This window comes from Ambystoma mexicanum, chromosome 12 (assembly GCF_040938575.1).
Source record: "Ambystoma mexicanum isolate Mex_15411 chromosome 12, UKY_AmexF1_1, whole genome shotgun sequence".
NCBI classification, from domain to species: Eukaryota; Metazoa; Chordata; class Amphibia; order Caudata; family Ambystomatidae; genus Ambystoma; species Ambystoma mexicanum.
Window position 1 is genome coordinate 1,172,565,801 of NC_090936.1, and position 19,705 is coordinate 1,172,585,505.

The following is a 19,705-nucleotide window of genomic DNA, read 5'->3' on the forward strand; positions in this document are numbered from 1 at the left end:
GGTGACCCTTCTCTGCACTACTAAGGCTGGGATTACAGCCTGGGAGTAAACACTGCACTAAAGTAAGTAGAATAGAACCACTGCCACCAGCCATTCAGTTCAGCTGGTCACTGTAACCAAAAAGTTACAGGAGCAGTGAGAAAGGGGACACAGTGCAACCCCTCAGTACTCCACATCCGGGTGTGTGCTGATCTCACAATAGAAAAGATAAGGATACTAAATCCTAGAACCAGCTAAAATCTTGCAGCTAAGGAACATAAGACATCCATCAGAATTGCTAAGAAAATGATGTATAAGCATAGGATCAAAAACTCCAGCTCCAATAGGAATGAGCTCTTCAAAGTCCATAGAGAACTAGAAGATCCATGCCCGCTAGCACCAGTTGCCAAAATCAAAAGTTAGTGCACATTCATTCAGGATGCTATTGCTAACAAAATTGAAAATATTCAGAAGGATATTGCTAATAAATGCATAGCATACACATCACCACGATTAGGTCAGAAACGACTGGGACAGACTGCAACATTCCAGCATTTCAGTTCAGCAAGGTTACAGAAATGGTATTGGTAATACTCCAACAACTTAAACCTACTCATTGCAAGGGAGATGCTTGCCCCGTCATAACCATCAGGCATGTGCAAAACCATACATTCCTCTGATCACCAAATTTATCAATGCCCCCTTCAGGGAAAGCATTGTGCCACTGTGCATTAAGCAGGCATAGATCTCACCTCTGATTAAGAAACCTTCACTGGATCTTGGACAAGGCAGTCAACATTCAAGTGAAGGATTTCTTTTCTAAACAATATCTTGGGTCTTAGGCAATCTAGCTACTGTGATGCCACGTGGAGACTAATGGGTTCTGGAAGGAAACGGCACTCCGTCATCTCCAACTTCTAGCCTCTGCCCAACACTCCAAGCTCTGCTCGATTCTCATTGTTCTTGATCTCTCTGCTGCCTTTGAGGCCATTGGATGTGATATTTTGAATCTTAATGTATTATATATTTTCAGAAGGAAAAAGCCTGTATAATGTTTTCTTTTTTTTACAATTTCATTTTGTGATTTATGGATTAGTCAGAATAAAGACATGTGAATTACCTGATGCCTTATCTCCACATACAACACAGAGCTCCACTGTTCTGTTAAAGTTCTGGTCCAAGCAAGCATTATCGGTTAAAATCTACAACAAAAAAATGTTATTCATTTTAATGCACAAAATACACTTTTATAACAGTCTTTGCATGATGTGTTGAATGGTTTTATAAAAAAGGTAAGAAAACTGTACAAATAAGACTAAATGAAAAAATGAATCTTTACAAATATCACAAGCAAATATTCCACTTGTCAAAGCTCCATGAACTAAAATAGCAGTTACAAGAGATCCAGATGTTCTTCCAAAGGTCAGGTCTCCTTTTGAATCTCCAATCATTGATGAAGCTCCTGAAAAAGCAGCACCATGGGTACAGCATTACCTAGAAATAAACGTCCTTCTCTGTGACTTCCAAAGGAGGTTAAAACTCTGCGAGGGTTCCTAAAATACCCTTAAATTCCAGGGATGAATTCTATCAAGTAGGTATACAGGGCAAGGATAACCTCAAAGAAAATATACACACTTGTCTTAATTATCCATCATAACAATCTTCATTATCAGAAAAGCAAACTTCAAGATGCTGCATTCATTAGTGAGACGGGTGTTCAGTCTATTTTATGTGGATCTGAATGAGGCATGCATGTACACATTTGAATATTCCAGGATCAAAGCAGGACCCATTCCTGGACCCTGCTCAGGCACAGATATTTATGACCTATAACTATTGAAGAACCCATGATGAATAAGGGAAGAGTGTTTACATGGACTTCCAGAATCAACATTCCCTCTCATGCTCCCTCCGGAACCATTCTTTTGCCACTGGCTCCTTCCCTTCTCCCCCTCAAGCACTCGCTTGTGCACTCCCCCCTTCTAAAAAGGCTGCCTGCAGACCTTTCCTGCCCGGCTAACTACTGCCATATCTACACTAGCCCCTTCTTGGGCAAACTGAGAAGTTGGTCATCTCCAAACTGTGGGTTGTCTCCATGACCACCAGTCTGGCTTTAGAGCAGCCAGAGGAACGGAAACTGCTCTCCTAAACACCTGCAATGACTTGCTCTTGAACCTTGACTCCAACTCCCCTTCTGTTCTCACTCTCCTTGATCGGTCTTCTGCCTTTGACACAGTCAATCATTCCATCATCAAAAATCGGCTCAATGATACACTGAGAATTACGGACTTGGCACTGGATTGGTTGATATGACAATGCATTACTTACCGTAAAAGCATTTCTGATGGTTGTATCTGCTTAGATTCACATGCTGTGCATAGGTCCGACATCCAGTGGTCACTGCGGAGTATTGCATTTTGTTTTTCGTAGTCGAAAAGCGACGTCGACAAGGCGTGTCTGAAATACTATCCCTATAGTGACGTGCGTTGTACGCCTTCTAGACGTGAGTGAGTATAGAAAAGAGAGATATAAAAGGAAGTCTATGTTCCTTCCATCCGAGCGGGGAGGAAGGGTGGGCGCATGTGAATCTAAGCAGATACAACCATCAGAAATGCTTTTACGGTAAGTAATGCATTGTCTTCTGAAGTTTGTTAATCTGCTTAGAATCACATGCTGTGCATAGACTAGCAAGCAGTTGGCGGTGGGTTATGAGAAGGAACAGTAGAGAAAATATGTCTTAATACTGCCTGTCCCACCTGGGAGTCAGATCTAGAGTGTGCATCTAGACAGTAGTGTTTTGTAAAGGTGTGCACAGAACTCCATGTAGCCGCTTTGCAGATGGACTCAAGGGGAACATTTGCAATGAATGCTATGTACGCCCCCGTGCCTCGAGTAGAGTGTGCTCTTGGCTTAAAGGGCAGTTCTCTCTTAGCAAGAGTATAGCAGAGAGTGATGCATTGAACAATCCATCTAGAAATAGTGGACTTTGAAACTGGATCCCCTTCTCTTCCTGCTGCCACCGAGACGAAGAACTGATTAGTCTTCCTCAGTGGTCTGGTTCTTTCCATGTAGAACATGACCGCTCTGCGCACATCTAGTGTGTGCAGAGTTTTTTCTCCCAAGTTGGAAGGATTTTGAAAGAACATTGGCAGTTCTATAGACTGGTTTACGTGGAATTTCGAGATGAATTTCGGAGCAAACCTTGGGTGCGTGCGTAGAACCACCTTATCTCTGAACTGTAACGAAGGGGTCTAGAACAGAAAGAGCCTGTAGTTCACTTACTCTCCTGATGGAGGTGATAGCTATTAAAAAAGCAGTCTTAAGAGTGAGGTCTTTAAGAGATGCTTTGTGCATGGGTTTGAAAGGTGAGCCCATGAGGCTGGTAAGTACCACGTTAAGGTCCCATCCGGGAGCTGGGTCAGCTATCGGGGGGTGTATTCTCTTTATTCCCTCCATGAAGGCCTTTATAACAGGGATCTTCCACCACGACACCTTGAGTTGGGAAGTGGTGTATGCAGAAAGTGCCGCTAGGTGGACTTTAATGGAATTGAACACTAGACCGGAATCCAATAAGTGGGTCAGGTATAGAACAATATGTGTGGGAGAGCAGTGAATCGGGTTGATGCTTTTTCCTCTGCACCAGATGACAAATCTCTTCCACTTGCTAGAATAGCAGTGGCGAGTGTTAGGTTTTCTGGCTTCCCTGAGGATGTCCATGCATCTCTGCGGGAGCTGTAGATGTCCGAATTCTATGATCTCAGGAGCCAAGCTGCTAAGTTCATGTTCTGGGGGCATGGATGCAGAGTCCTGCCCTTGTCTTGTGACAGCATGTTGTACGGGCAGGGGAGTTTCACTGGGGGAGATAGAGACATCTCCATCAAGTGAGCAAACCATGGCTGTCGGGCCCACATTGGGGCCACCAGTATCATGGTTACTTGTTCCTGGTGCATCTTGTGCACCACCTTGTGGAGAAGGGGAGTCGGGGGGAAAAGCGTAAACAAATTTCCCTGACCATTGCATCGACAAACCGTTCCCCTTGGATTGGTTCTGGGGGTACCTGGAGGCGTAACTTAGGCATTGTGAGTTCTCCAGGGTTGCGAATAGGTCTATTTCTGGGAATCCCCATTGTGTGAAGACGTCGAAGACAATGTCTTCGTGTAGTCGCCATTCGTACTCTTCGGGCAGGGGGAAATCTCTGCTGAGTTTGTCTGCCAGCAGATTGAGTTCCCCTGGTACATGTTGTGACAGTAGGAACATGTTTTGTTTGAGAGCCCACTTCCATATATTTTGGGCCAGTTTGGACAGTCCTGGAGAGTGGGTGCCCCCCTGCTTGTTGATGTAGTACATGGCTGTGGTGCTGTCTGTAAGGACCAGCACAGTCTTGCCTTGTAGGTGTTCCTGGAAGGCTTTTATCGCCTTGAACACAGCTAGTAGCTCCAGTAGATTTATGTGTTTGGATGCTACGTTCGGAGTCCACACTCCGTGAGCAGTCTGATGGGATAGGTGAGCCCCCCCATCCTGTGAGGGATGCATCTGTGGTCAGAGTGGCTTCCGCCGCGGGTGTGGAAAAGGGTTTCCCTCTTTCCAGGTTTTCCTTTGTCCACCACCGTAGCGAGAGAACCAAGGCCTGCGAGACCACCACTAGATCGTCCCATAGTCCGCTGGCCTGACACCACTGGCTGTTGAGCCACTCTTGCATAGGGCGCATGCGCAGGCGCGCGTGAGGTACCAAATACACGACGCCATCATGCCTAGCAAGCACATTGCTTTGCGTACCGTCACCTCTCGACCGCTCACATATTGAGGGATCTGAAACAGCATGTTTTGGACCCTCTCGTTGGAGGGGAAGACGAGGCCGTCCTTTGTTTGAATTAGAGCCCCTAGGAATTGTTTGATTTGGCTGGGGTCTAGGCTGGACTTCTTTTCGTTGATGGAGAAGCTCAACTGGAACAAAAGGTCTACAGTCTTTTGGGTATTGGAGAAGCATGTTTCGTAAGAATCCCCTGTTATGAGCCAGTCGTCGAGGTAAGGGTAAACTGGGATGGACAACCTGCGCAGGTGGGCCGCTGCCACTGCCAGTACCTTCGTGAATACCCTTGATGCTGATGCTATGCCGAAGGGTAGCACTCTGAACTGGTAGTGTTTGCCCTCTATCATGAACCTGAGGTATCTTCTGTGCGCTGGCAACATTAAAATATGAAAGTATGCATCTTTCATGTCCAATGTTGTCATGTAATCTCCCTGTGATAGCAGTGGGATCACTTCCTGTAAGGTCACCATACGAAACTTCTGGGGTTTGATAAACTGGTTCGCTGGGCGCAGATCTAATACAGGGCGCATGGTTAGATCCTTTTTGGGTACAAGGAAGTACACTGAATAAATACCTTCCGTTACCTGAGATAGAGGCACAACCTCTATGGCTCCTTTTTCCAGCAGTTGTACTTCTTGGAGAAGGATGGCAAGGTGTTCCGGTGTCATGCGTCGTCCCCTCGGGGGTCTGTATATTGGGGAACTGTTGAATTTGATGCAGTATCCGTGGGCTACGGTGGAAAGTACCTAGCGGTCTGACGTTATTCCCTCCCATGCTGGAAGAAAGGATGTTATCCTGCCCCCGACCGGTGTTGCATGGGAGGGGACGCAAATCTTTGCGTCACTTGGTGTTGTTGGGGGCTTGGGAGCCTCTGGGGGTGGACCCCCGACCTCTCCCTTTGCCCCGGCGCTGGCCTCTTTGGCTGTACTGCCCACTATTGGTCTGGTAATTGGTGGCAGGGTACTGTTGCTGCCGATTCTGCTGTTGGCGTTGGCCACGAAAAAAGCGTTTGTTGCCATAGCCGCGTCTGGTAGTGGGCTTAGAGATCTGGTCAAGAGTTTTGATAGTATCGAACTCTTTTTTTAGCCATCTCCAGAGCCTCATCCACCGCTTTCCCGAAGAGGTTTGAGTCTTCAACAGGTTTATTTATTAAAGACGCCTGTGTCTCCGGTTTGAACCCTGAGTTGCGCAGCCATACATGGCGTTTTAGGAGTATTCCCTGAACCAGGGAACGTCCCGCTGTCTCTGCAGCATCCAGAGAGTTCTTTACAATACTCTAGTTGACCTGGGTTCCTTCGCCAATAGTTGATAACAGGCGTGTACGTAGTGGTTCCGGCGCTTCTTCGGCGTCTTTACGCAGTTTGGCCCACTGCGCGTCCGCGTAGCTAGCTAGCAAAGAATTGTTGTTCGCAATTCTTGCCGAAAAGGCAGCCGAGGATGTGACTCTCTTTGCAAGGGCATATAACCTCTTGCCCTCCTTGTCAGGTGGTTCCTCGCTGGTGGACATCGGCACCCCTGCCCTCTTCCTTGTATTAGTTACTACAAGGGAATCCGGAATGGAATGTCCCCTGATGTACAGCGGGTCTGAGGATGAAGGAGTGAAAAGTTTTTCAATTCTTGGATTAACTCCTCTGATTAGTGCGGGTGTGGATAGCGAAGGGATGATTCTTCTCTTCACTGAAGCGAGGAGGGGAATGGTCTCGCTGACCAGGGGTTTCTCCTTAATTACTCTTTCCACAAAGTCTATTTCAGGAGAGATCTCCCCAGTGTCCAGTTCGAAATGTGCTGCTGCTCTGCGCAACAGGGCATTAAATGTGGGCTGATCGTCAATGGGAGACGTGTTTCTAACAGGTGAATTGTCAGGAGGATTTAGGTTCAGGACATCAGTGTCCGAATATACTGATGGGGATTGCCAGGGATGAGAAGGTCCTTCTTCTGGATTTTCTCCGAAGCCTTCTCCTACCATGTCTGGGCTGTCTTCCAGACCTTCCTCCTGGTTCTGTCCCTCTTCATCGTCCACAAATTCATCCTCCTCCTCCAAGTATTGTTCCTCACCAGTGAGGTCATACACATTATGGAAATCTGAGGCTGTGTCCTGCTGGGGATTGAATAGTTTCGGATATTTGGCCCTGGGGTCCTCCTGAGGCCCCTCTCTTCTTCTCTTGGGAGTAGGAGGGTTCTGGGTCTTCATAAACCTCTCCATTCTCTCCATGCAGAGATGGAGCCTTTCCATGGTTTCATGGGGTACCCCTGAGCGGTCTAGCGGGGGAAAATTAGTGTCATCTAGCTGAAAACGGCTCGACCTCTCCCACAACGTCGAGGAAAGTGTCCCGTCGCCTTCCGGTGTGCTGGGGGTCCCCCCGACTGAAGGGGGTAGTCCCTGTCTTTCTTCTTGCTTTTTCGGCGTGTCTTTCGACCTTTGCGTAGCGCTCGACGTGTCTTTCGGCGTACGCTTCTGGGCGTCGGCTACAACGATCCTCGCCAAGCTCTCTGTGACTCGTTTGTCAGCGGAGGGCTGTCGTTTCGACGTTACGGGTGTTGATCGTTCTACGGCGGCGTGCGCTCTCTGCTGGTGCGCGCCGGCCGATGGTTTGGGGGCGGCGCCCTTATTTGCCGAAAGCCCAGTCGCTGGTCGCGGCTGCGGTTGCGAGAGGGGCTTCGAACCTGAACGGTCCGAGGAGGCCGCCGGTGGAACCTGCGTCTCCTTGGGCGCTGATGCTTTCTTCGTCTTCGACGAAGAAGAGCCATGGGTTGTGTGCTTATGTGTGGTATCGTGTGCGTCAGTGTCACCAGAGTGTTCATCCCCATAAGCAGGGCGTGAGCCGAGCCCGTCGGGGCCGGGGACAGACGACGAAGAGCGCGAGTGCTCTTTAGAGGGGTGTACGACTTCCGTAGCGGAGGTCGTGTTATCACGTTCCTCTTCACTGTCGGTGGTAGCAGCGGCGGGTGAAGAATCGGCCTTCGACATAGCGTAGGCCGCCCACCTCTTGACCCTACGGTCTTTTAGAGTCTTTGGCTTAAGAAGCCGACAAGCCGTGCTACCCTCCTCTTTGTGATCGAGGTGCAAACAGCGGTTACACCGTGAATGCTTGTCCTTCCAAGTAAACTTGCCCTTGCAAAGCGGGCAAAACCTAAAGGGTGTCCTCTCCATAGCCGAGGCAATAAATCGTGATAACGACCCCAAGGGAAAGGAAGGGGAAAAGGAAAGGCATTCTCAGAAAAGAACCAGAGATGTCCCACGACCCCACTCTCCCTACTGTATTTGGCCTGCGAGGCCAGGCCACGTGTTCGGCAACACTGAAGGATCTCCTCTGCTCGTCCCCTCCGTCGAAGATCTTGCTCGGCGGAGACAGCTTCACAACTGCGTCGAGGGAGGGATCGATGTGTTATAATTAAATAGGAAAACGACCAAAGGTCGAGGAGATGAAATCTGCAATGTCTCTCGAGGAGCTCCGCGTAAAGGCGACCAGTAGCTGGGCGGAAAAAAACAATCTGAGGGACCTCGACGCGTGAGGGATTGTGGGTACAACGCACGTCACTGTAGGGATAGTATTTCAGACACGCCTTGTCGACGTCCCTTTTCGACTACGAAAAACAAAATGCAATACTCCGCAGTGACCACTGGATGTCGGACCTATGCACAGCATGTGATTCTAAGCAGATTAACAAACATCAGAAACTTCCTTTCGAATTGGCCTTCCAAAGTGCAACTGGGCCCTTTTCACTCCTCCGCCTCACTCCAATTGCGGCGTCCCTCAGGGGTCTATACTCTCGTCATGGCTTTTCAACATTTACCTTGCCCCTGTGGCCCACTTGATCTCCACTTTCTCGTTGACAGAGCTCTCCTTTAAACCCCCTTCCTCTACCTCTTCATCTTCCTCCCTCATTGCCAACTGACTGCTATTCTATATCAGCGACTGGCAAAATGTCGAAAACGTACGCCAGTGCTAATTTTTGACAGAACTTCAGTGAAGGACATGCAGAGTGCTTAGAAATCAAGTGGATGAAGGCAGACATTTAAGACAATTTTATTACACCAGTAGCGGGTTTACACTCCAATTAAGTGATTAACTCTGAGAAGACTGCTTTGAAAAAACACTGGCAGGAATTTTGAGTGCAACGTTTGATGGCAAGGCTCGAGTAAAGCAAGCTCAAAGAGTTCCTATGAGGAGTTGTTTTGGGCAGAGAGGGGTAAGAACTGGATGGGAATGGCAATAGGGATTAGCACGGTCATGGGCGGCCAGATAACCAAACACCACCTACAAGCTGTATGTCCCTCCTCATATGTCATTTCTCACCTGTATGCTAATGCAATAGTTTCGGCTTATAGGGGTCGCAAGCAAACATTGTATTTTAGAACAAAAGGCAAGAAAAGTTCTTTAGTGCTTGTTAGGACAGTTTTTCTAAAGTGCTACCAGGACTTCAGAAAACTATAGCTTAGGCAATACAGAATCCCCAATGTTTAGTATAAGGCTATACCACCTGAGGTGACGGTAGCAATGACAGAGCAGCCGGGCTTATTTTAGGAGGGAGAGAGGGCAGTAGAGTGGCACAATGAAATTGTAGCATACATATGGTCCAAAGAAACACCAATACACTGATGTATTGTAAAAATAATGGTTTACTTTATGTACATGTAGGCAAAGCTAACTCTTTGGAAAGGTAAGTACTTGTTAGGAGGCATACACAGGGAGACACGATGAGGCAGTTAAGTATTTATTTAAAAGCTATTAAAATGAAGGACCCCCAGCTGCTCCCACACAACCTGATCTCCCTCAAGAGCCCTCCAACTGATTTCCAAAAGAATCTTTACAAAGGTAAACACACAACATTGGCTTAGCAGAATCCTCACAAACCAACACTCCACCTGACATCACTAAGCTCCATTGCCAGGACAATTATCCCTTTAAGCCACATCATAACACATCTCCCTCCGTTTATATATATATATAACATTTATGAAACAAGCCCTCCTTTCAATTTCTACTCAATGCACTCGAACACCACCTCCCCTGACAACAGCAACCCCTTTCCTTTTTATCACAGCTTTTCTTATTCACACCATGTGACCACATTTTACTCTCAGCTCCTTTCTGCCTCTCCTCACATTTTCTCTCATGACCCATTCCTCCCTCCTCTTCAACAACTTTCGCACATCTTCAATCACCACATCAGATTCTCTGCAAATGCCTAGCCACGGTGGACTTACTGCAGAGTTCGGTTTGCGACCACGCATCAACTCAAAAGGACAAACCCGTCTCTGCATGCAGAGCCATTCGTAGGGCCCATATATCCTTTCCTGAATTGCCACTCTTAGCACAGCCACTTTCCTGGGCCAAGCACACACACTCCATCACACATCTATTCATCTTTTCCACCATACCATTCATCTCTGGATGGTAGAGTGCCGACTTCTTATGCTTGACCCCGCACTTCAAGTACTCAGGAAAGCATCCTCCAGTGAACTGCGTCCCATTATCCGTTAGGACATGCTCTGGAACACCTTCCCTCGCAAACACTTCCTGTAAGACATCAACCATACTCTCACCTGAAATGTCCCCAACAATCGCAAACTCGCACCACCGGGAAAACATGTCCATGAGAAGTAAAACATATTTACTCATTCCATAGCCCAGGTCCACCGGGCCTAAAATGTCCATGGCCAACTCTCTCCACACTCCCGTTGGAATGTTCAGCTCCACCAACGGTTGTCTCATCGCAACCAGGGCCTTCCCTGACAATGCACACCTTACACTCACCCACTCTCTCTCAATGTCCCTTTCAAAACCTTGCCACCAATAATCCGACCAGAGAACCCCTTTAGTTTTAGTAATACAAATATGCCCAACATGGGCCAAATCAACAACCTTGCCACATAATCCAATCAGAACCACTGCATACTTCCATCAAAACAATACCTCATCTCTTTCACAAAATGTTTTCTCTCCTTCCAATAGTTCCATTCTCCTAGGCCACAGCGATTCCTTCCTTCCTTCCTTCCTTCCTTCCTTCCTTCCTTCCTTCCTTCCTTCCTTCCTTCCTTCCTTCCTTCCTTCCTTCCTTCCTTCCTTCCTTCCTTCCTTCCTAGGCACTATACCTTCGGTATTGACGAAAACCATATTTCAACATCCTCATCCTCTCTTGCACTCGTTGCCGCCCTTAACCGGGACAAACTATCCGCTAGAAAGTTTTCCTTGCCAGATATCACCTCCATCTGAAATCGGTGCCATTGCATTCTGGTGACGCATCCTGCCACCCTCCTTGATACCTTGGCCAACCCTTTGTTCTCAAAAATGACTTACCGGTTTATGATCTGTTCGAATTACAAAACACGTCCCCCACTCAAAATTCTAAAATCTCTCTACTGCCCAGTAGCACGCTAATGCCTCTTTCTCAAAAACAGAGTATCTTCCTTCTGCACCCCTTAATGCTCAAGATGCATGTGCTATTATGTCATGGGTACCATCTGAATTAATCTGAGACAAAACCGCCCCAACTCCCCCATCACACGCATCACCAGTTATGACACTTTTCCGCCTAGTGTCGTAACATCCCAAGGGCTGAGCCAAATCAATGTCCCTCTTCCCTCTCAGGAACTCATCCTCACATCCTTGAGTCCACACAAATTCGGCGCCCTTCTTTAACAGTTTCCTCAACTCGACAACCTTGGATGCATAGTTTTCTACAAACTTTTGGTAAAATTCAGCTAAGCCTAGAAAAGATCTCAACTCCACCTTGTTGGTGGGTCTCTCCACAACTTTTATTGCACTAAACTCTTCTTCGGTCTGACACCACTTGCCGATACCTCATGGCCCAAATATTCTACCTGACTCACACCAAACAAACACTTCTCCTCCCTCAAGGTAATACCCTTCCTTTTAAATATCCTCAACACGTCATTCAATATGGCATCGTGTTCAACAGATTCACCACAGATGAGCATGTCATCTTGAAAGCAAAATACACCTTTTACACCACCTAGCATCTGGTCCATAAGCTTCTGAAACACAGACGATGCCGACACCAGCCCAAAAGGCACCCTTTTAAATTGAAAAAACCCTACATGGGTGACAAAAGCAGTCACTTTCCGATACCCCTCCTCAAGCTCCACTTGATGGTAAGCCGACGCCATGTCAACTTTTCAAAACACTTTCCCACGGCCAACCCTCGCTAACATCTCCCCCATATTAGGAAGTGGATGCCGGTCTACCAACACACATCTGTTGAGTTTGCGCAAGTCCACACACAGTCTGGGCTCTCCCGAGCCTTTTGCCACCACCACCGGGGATGTCCACTCCACACCCCCAGCCCTTCAATGATGTCCATCTGCAGTAACTTGTATATTTCCCTCCTGACTCCTCCTCTTAACATCATGGGTACAGGTCTCAACTTCGCTACCACAGGTCTACTTCCTTTTCTCAGAATTATTTGATGCTGGACCCCTTTTATCTTCCCAACACTCTTCTTAAAGACGCAGGGATGCCCCTCAGCTATCGCACTACCCACATTAGGTACCTGCTCCTCTTCTTTGGGATCTAATCTTATTTTCAGCTTCCTCCGTTCTCTCTATCCCAATAGCGCAAGACCTTTCCTGGACACATACATTTTCCCTTCACACTTGCAGCCCTTGAACTCAAATTGAACACAGTAACCCAACAAATCAATTTTATCTTGTTTGTATCCACCAGGGTTGATGTCCGGCTTTGCCAGTAATCTAACATCTCCCTTCACATCTCTTTCAAACACTTCCCTGGACACCAACGTGATCTTGGACCCCGAGTCGGGGATCATCACATCCTGGTAATTTACTCTGATACACGCATATGGATGCTCGCATTCATCATCATAGTCGTCATCACCAACAACATTTATCGTGCCAACAGTTACATTTTCAACATAGGTCGACTCCTCATCTTCCGATGATCTTCAATCGGACTCCTCATTGACATACAGTGCTCTCCTTTGGTTGTACTGTCCAGACTGGAAGTTCTTGTAACAATTTGGAAAGTGACCTTTCTCCTGCACTTGGAGCACGTGACTTTCCTCCCGGGGCATCCTAGAAACACTGCAAAGTGGCTACCACTAGCACAGCGAAAACACAAACGGTCCTCTCTTTTCTCTCCTTCATTTTTCTCTCCCTTCTGCTTAGGACATTCTGTAGATTTAGGCTCTCCTCCTCCTCAACCACTTTGCTTAGGTCTGGACGACTTCTTGCATTTGGTTTCACCCACATTCAGTACTTGGGGGTTTCTGATCTTTGGTGGTATTACTCGCATTCTTTGACAGTTTGGCCACACACGCCAAGGAATGCTCCACTCTACGGTCAGTACCTCATCCAAGGACTGCTCCTCCCTTAACCATAGTTCCTCTCTAATCTTGTTGGAGCAGCAATGAGTCATAAATTGGTCTCTTATATGTTCATCAAAGGCATCACTGAACTTGCACGACAGGGCCAAATGGCGTAGTGCAGTGATGTAGTCCTCCACGGATTCATTTGACACTTGTATGCCCATACGAATATTGAAAATGTTCTAAAATTGTGCTCGTTTTGGGGTTGAAATGTCGGTCAAGTCTCAAGAGGGCACCTTCTAGTTCATTTGGGGCATCACCGGTTCAGTCATCCTGCACCTGGGGCAGATCTCAAAAATTCTCTGTCCTTCATATCCAAGAAAATGCATGAGCAGAGCCATCTTCCTGTCATTGGGGTATGAGTTACCACAAGCCGCTTTCAAGTAGTGCAAGAAGACTTCTTCCATTGCGACCACACAATCTTGGGAGTTCCTGGAGTGGGCATTAACGTTGGTGGCCCGTTTATTCCTGACATTGCCATCCCGGTTCACATGTTTCCGTGTGGGCTCAGAATACGTTGGCACCTTTTTATCTTCCACCCCTTTTGCTCTCTTTGTGTCCTTCAGATCCCTTTGTGCCAATAACATTTACAGTGATATCATGCAGATATGGGTCTTTTTTCATATCTCTTTTCTTTCTTCTGATGATATGCTTGCCCCAATCTGTGCCCCTATATCATACTGTATTCACAGTTATTTGCCTGCTTAGGCGAGTGCCCCTCTCTTATGCTGCGCGTGGTAACATTGCGATGGATACTTTTAGTCAGCCTCTCTTACATTGTGGGCGTTTGGGCTGGTGCGCGGAGATGGCGATCCCTTGCGACACTGATCGCCGGAGCCCATCAACGAGACCTTTCTTCTTTGTATTATTTTTTTTAAACAACGGGTATCCGCGAACTGGGCCGCGCAGGGGAGGGGGGCAGCTCTACTTACTTCGTGGAAGGTCCCACAGCAGCCGCTACAACGCAGGGAAGCGGAGCGGGAAGAGCAGGGCTTTCTCGACAGGTACGTGTTGGGGCCGCTGCAACACTGGTGGAGGTCACAGAGGAGCGGCCTTGGAGTCTGGTGCGAGCCGCTCACCAGACTCCTGCTAGGGGTCCTCCTTCCTTAGGTACTCTGCCAGATCCTTGTTGCCAATGTTAGGAGGCATACACGGGGAGACACAATGAGGCAGTTAAGTATTTATTTAAAAGCTAATAACATTAAGGACCCCAGCTGCCCACACGCAGCCTAATCTCCCTCAAGGGCCCTCCAACTGATTTCCAAAATAATCTTTACAAAGGTAAACACACAACATTGGCTTAGAAGAATCCACACAAACCAACACTCCACCTGACATCACTAAGCTTCATTGCCAGGGCAATTATCCCTTTAAGCAACATCATAACAGTACTATATCAGAATTCGATCACTATTCTAAAAACCAAAACATTATTTATGGTATGCAAAACAGTATATGCCTTATTTAGAAGAGCAGTCTGCATTTCCAAGATCAGTAAGACCCAATTCTATACATTATGAATGGCAGAATGCTATTCATGGTGAATAAAAGCAGATTAGACAGACTTTTTAGAAAGACAATGTAATTCTAGGCAGACAGACTAATGGTAACCTACAGTGTTATTCAGTTTCAACAATAGCCTACTTAAACCAATACTGTTACAAGTATATACCTTGCAACATATGGACCGTATTCTTCTGTTAGGAATAGATACAGTTACACTCAGATTACTTTTCATAACAGTTCAAAGATAAGTAAATAACTTACTTTTCCGAGGGGCAGTCAGTTACTCATGAATAAGTAAGAACTCAGTAAGACCATTAATTAAAAAAAATGCACTAAGTGGTTCAGGGTAAGCACAACCTAATGTTCCACTTTTAGAATGGCAGCAGCAGCAGCTATTCAAGGTGAGTAAAACCCTATTGGTCAAACTCTTACAATATTTCTAGTACGGAAATAGTTAGCTATACCAATGATACTTTTCAGAAGAGTGGAATACAATTCCAAGGGAACTTTGTATACTTTTCAGAGGAGCAGTATGGAACTCCAGGCTAAGTGACAACTCTGCAAGACTATTTTAGAAGTGCACTAAGCAGTTCAGGATAAGCAAAACCCAAGGGTACACTTTTAGAATGGCAACAGCTATTCAAGGTGAGTCAGCCCTATTGGTAAGCTTTTACACTTATTCAGTTTCAGGAGCAATAAAACAATGGCAACTCAATTACTTTCTAGAAGAGTGGAACAATTCCAAATTAAGTAAATAACCTATTATACTTGGCATTAAGCAAGTCACAAGTCAGTAAGAACTTTTGTAATTTATTCTATTTCAGAGATATAGTTACAACACTTATACCTTTAGCAAGTAAGTACTGGTTATCTTTTCCAGACAGATACTTATACTTTTAAAGTCTTTCTCTATTCTAGGGCATGAGTGTTCTCAGAGGCAGAAGAGGGATCCTAGTGGTCTAGAAGCCAACAGAGGATGAGGGCCAGATGCAGGAAAGTCACAGTTCCAGAGGAGAACTCCTTCAACAAGCAAGTAAAGACTTCAAAGTTAGTAGAAAGTGTTCAGGGACTTCATAGAAGGTTCCCTATATGTGTTCCAGCATCATCCACACAGGATCGACACAAGACTTAAGATAAGCATTACCCAAATCAACACAGTACCTCAGCAGTGAAGAAGAGCTTGTAGACAACGCCTTCATGATGCAGCAGCACAGGAACCGGTCGCTGGATTCTTATTCGTGGCACCATAAGAATGGACACTGGATGGGAACTTGCAATAGCAGTCGAAAGAAAAAGCTCCCAACTAAGGTTTCTGCTTTGCTTCTCGTGGATCTGTGGATTTGGCACCCTTTTACAGGTACCATATGAACGTAAGTCGACAGTCGGACTCTCCTCACTAATCTGGTTCTGCATTCTGGTGAATGGACTTCAAAGATTTGAATTATGTCTCTGGAGAAGTTTCAGCAAGAATCGGACTTCGGAAGACCATGCAACACACTCTGGCTCGAGGTCCCTGGGTATTGGCGGTTTTCAGCCCAACAAGGCCACAGCACGTCAATGGATGGCTCTAAATGCAGGTCTTCTCCAGACTAGCGAGTCTCACCAGCCTAAAACATTGACGTCATCGTCTTCGGGACTCCTAAGTCAGATGGAAGAAAGGGTGAGAACATGCTCTGGATACGCAGCAGGCATCTACGGTCACTGAAATCAGTTCGATGTCTTCATCTTCCTCTTTGGATTCAGCTCCAGTGGTTGACTTGTCTTCAGCTTCCAGAATCAGACATTTATACAGGAACCGACACAACTTCTGCACTCTCTCCCTGCAGTTTACAGAAGAGGGCAGGTGGCTTCCAATCAGGACAGAAGGACCACCCTCCCCCCCCCCCAGGGGCAACTGGGTTCGCTAAGGCAGACCAGAAGACAAAGGGCTGTGGAGTTTCAGACTCCTCCCTAAATTCCTGCCTTCACAGACACTATGGAGCCTCGGGAGTCTACCCAAAGGGTACCTGCCGAAGACAACATTTCCACCAAGAAAGGACAAACACACTACAAATGGTGAAAGAAGAAAGACCCCACCATTCTAGCAGAACGTGACACTTCTGTGCATTACTGCGACTGGTTTCACAGCCTGCATGTGATATTAACACAAAGGTCTATTACGTAGGTCCACTGCGACCAGCCATAATAGTAAGCTTGTCACAGTAACAAATTGTTACTGGAGCAGTGAGAAAGGGTATACTATTCACCTCCCCAGCTCTCCACATAAGGTGGGATGTGCTGGTCTCACTATACAAAATGTATGGGTTAGAAATACCCACTCTACCCTTGGGAACAGTAGTTCACACAAAGTAACTCAAGATAATATAAAATAGGGTAGCCCAAAGGGCAACCCAGCAACACTGCACATAAAGTGCTGAGTGCTGCAATGATGCTTAAAAAGTCATAGCAAAGGAGTAAAAGCAAGGGTGAGTGGGTGGTGGTGCGTCAGTGGGGAGAGATTTAGCAAAGAAATGAAAATCTAACCTAACAGGGGTCCACTCCGAATGCCCACCATCTTAGGGGTGGTGTCCTTGGTCAAAACACAACCGATCACGATCAGGCAATGGAGAGGTAGGGTTGGGACATTCTGCCTGTTAAACCCTATAGAAGAAAGGCGGGGATATTTATCTATTTTATTTATTGTGCATTTGTAAGGCGCTTATTCATTAAGTAAATTGCATTTCAAATCGCCCACAGGGCAACGGGGAGTAACATGGGACGAAAGGCAAATATAATAGCAATGAAGAGAATGAAAAAAAAAAGGTGGTCCTACTAGGCCTTGTGAACATTCATAACGTGCAAGTGCATAGAGAGAGAAGGGACGAGGGTGATTAGTATGAGATCCATGGAGGGAAGTGCTACGTAGTAAGTTGCAAGAATCTGTTACGTGCCTGGCAGAGATCACTAGGTAAAAGTGATCAACTGCCAATACAATAAGTGCAGACCTGTGAGACAGCACAGGTCAGTGGTAGCAAAGGCAAGTGCTGGGAGTGGGCAGGCCTGCATGTGATTGGGGGTGGAAGGCCAGGACCCAGAAGGACACACACGGGCCCTGGTTACCAAGCTCAGCAACTGTGGGGTTTAGCAAGTGAGGGAGAGCGGGAAGAAGGAGGTGAAAAGGAAAGTCTTGAGGAGCTTCCGGAATTTGAGGAGATCTGGCTCAATTCAAAGAGGAAGGGGGAGGCTGTTCCAGTCGAGGAAAGATGGTGCTTGACAGAGTTGGCGCCAGCGGAACGTAAAGATCTGGAGGGAGAGTATTTGCTGAGAGCCAACTGTAGATAGTGTGGTCCCCGGGCCCCGACAGCCTTGTGGATGATGCAGAGGGATTTTAATTTGATCCTTGCAGCAATCGGAAGCCAGTGGAGAGATTCTAGGGCTGGAGAGATGTAGTCCCTGGGCTTGAGGCCAAGGATACGTCTTGCAGCCCTATTCTGGATAAGCTGGAGGGGACGTAGAGAGGCGGAGGAGGGTAGATTAAAGAAGAGGCTGTTGCAATAGTCCAGCCTAGAGAGTACCAGAGCTCTAGAGACATTGAGCTTCTGGGAAAGTGAGGAAAAGAAGGATTCCTTTGAGGAGGTGGAGTTTAAAGTGGGCCTTCTTAGAAAGGTCCTGTATGTGAGGAAGGGAAGAGGTGTCTAAGAGGACTCCAAGGTTTCTGGCTTCAGATGAAGGGAGAGAGCCCATAGAGGGTGGCCAGAGTGAAGGGAAGAGAGGGAGCAGGAGTCCAAACGGGAAGGATCTCAGTCTTGCTGGCGTTGAGGCAGAGATCATTGGAGGCACACCAGGACTGGATGGCATATAGGCAGTAAGGAATGATGGCGGAAGTAAGGAGCGGATCAGAGGGAAGTTTGAAGAAGAGTTGTGTGTCATCTGCATAACACTGGAAGTAAGGGGAGAAAGTGGAAATTAGGTGTGCAAATAGAGCTAGATAGATGTTAAAGAGCCAGAGGGAAAGGTTGGAGCCTTGGGGGAAACGCCACAGGTGGAGATGGAGGTGGGAGAGGAGAAAGAGCTCAGGATAACCTGGGAGGGACGGTCAGTGAGGAAGGAGGTCAGCCAGTCCAGTGCCCACTCTGAGATACCAAGTGTATCGTGCAGTCGTTTTATGGGGAAGGAGTGGTTGACCTTATCAAATGCAGAGAGATCACGTAGAATGAGAAGACCTGGAGAGTTGGAGTCAAGAGATGCGAGAAGTTCTTCATGGGTGTTCAGAAGAGCAGTTTACGTGCCTCTCTATGCTCGGAATCCAGATTGATGTAGTGTAGGCAACAGACAAGCTCAGTATCCTGGGTCAGCTGGGGCAACACCAGCTTCTCCAGGAGTTTCCCCAAGGAAGGGGGTGATATACATGGGGTGGTAGTTAACAAAACAGGAGGGGTTGGCGGAAGGTTTTTTCAGGAGGGGGCAAACAAGAGTGTGCTTGAGGGAAGAGGGGAAAGTCCCAGCACCAAGAGACTGATTGCAGAAACCAGCAAGGGGAAGAGAGTCGATATTGTCCTCAATAGTTCTGGAATAACAGGGGAGACCTGTTTGGAGGTGACCTTCATAGAGCAGACAACTCTAGTAACCTCATCAGATGTGATGGGGGGCCTGTGGGATGCACTGACCCACTTCTGCTCTGCCCTGAGACTTCCCTGTGTCCTGGTGGTGCAGGAATTATCAAAATGGCCCCAAAACCTCTGGGTGTGCCAAAACCTATGGATATTGCGCTGAGAATCACGAAAAGATGGCTGCCAAATCTACCTTGCCTGTTGTCAGTGGTGGAACGGAGACCTCACTGCTGAAACATATCATTGGGCTGCCCAGCCAAGTAAAAATGGAAACTGCATGAAAGGCAGTGCTTTACTGAAAGAAACCCAGAAAGTGTTCTTAAACCTCTTTTTCTTGGTTGCTGAAACTACAGAATGCCGGTCCAAAACACCATAAAAATCCAATATCCTTACTGGGTGTTACCCGTCACCTCATTTAAGAACTCATTATGAACATACAATGTCATGAACGGCGGAATCTGTCAACAAAATA

The 19,705-nt window shown here is 47.0% G+C and overlaps 1 protein-coding gene across 2 annotated transcripts in view; it reads right to left on the reverse strand.

The window, feature by feature from the left end:
• NR2C1 (nuclear receptor subfamily 2 group C member 1) overlaps positions 1-19,705 on the reverse strand; it is a 614,538-nt gene that overhangs the window by 351,318 nt on the left and 243,515 nt on the right. For both annotated transcript variants that reach the window (XM_069629809.1, XM_069629810.1), the window contains exon 5: positions 1,100-1,181. In XM_069629809.1, coding sequence (XP_069485910.1) covers positions 1,100-1,181 — 82 coding nt within the window. The remainder of the gene's footprint in view (positions 1-1,099; positions 1,182-19,705) is intronic.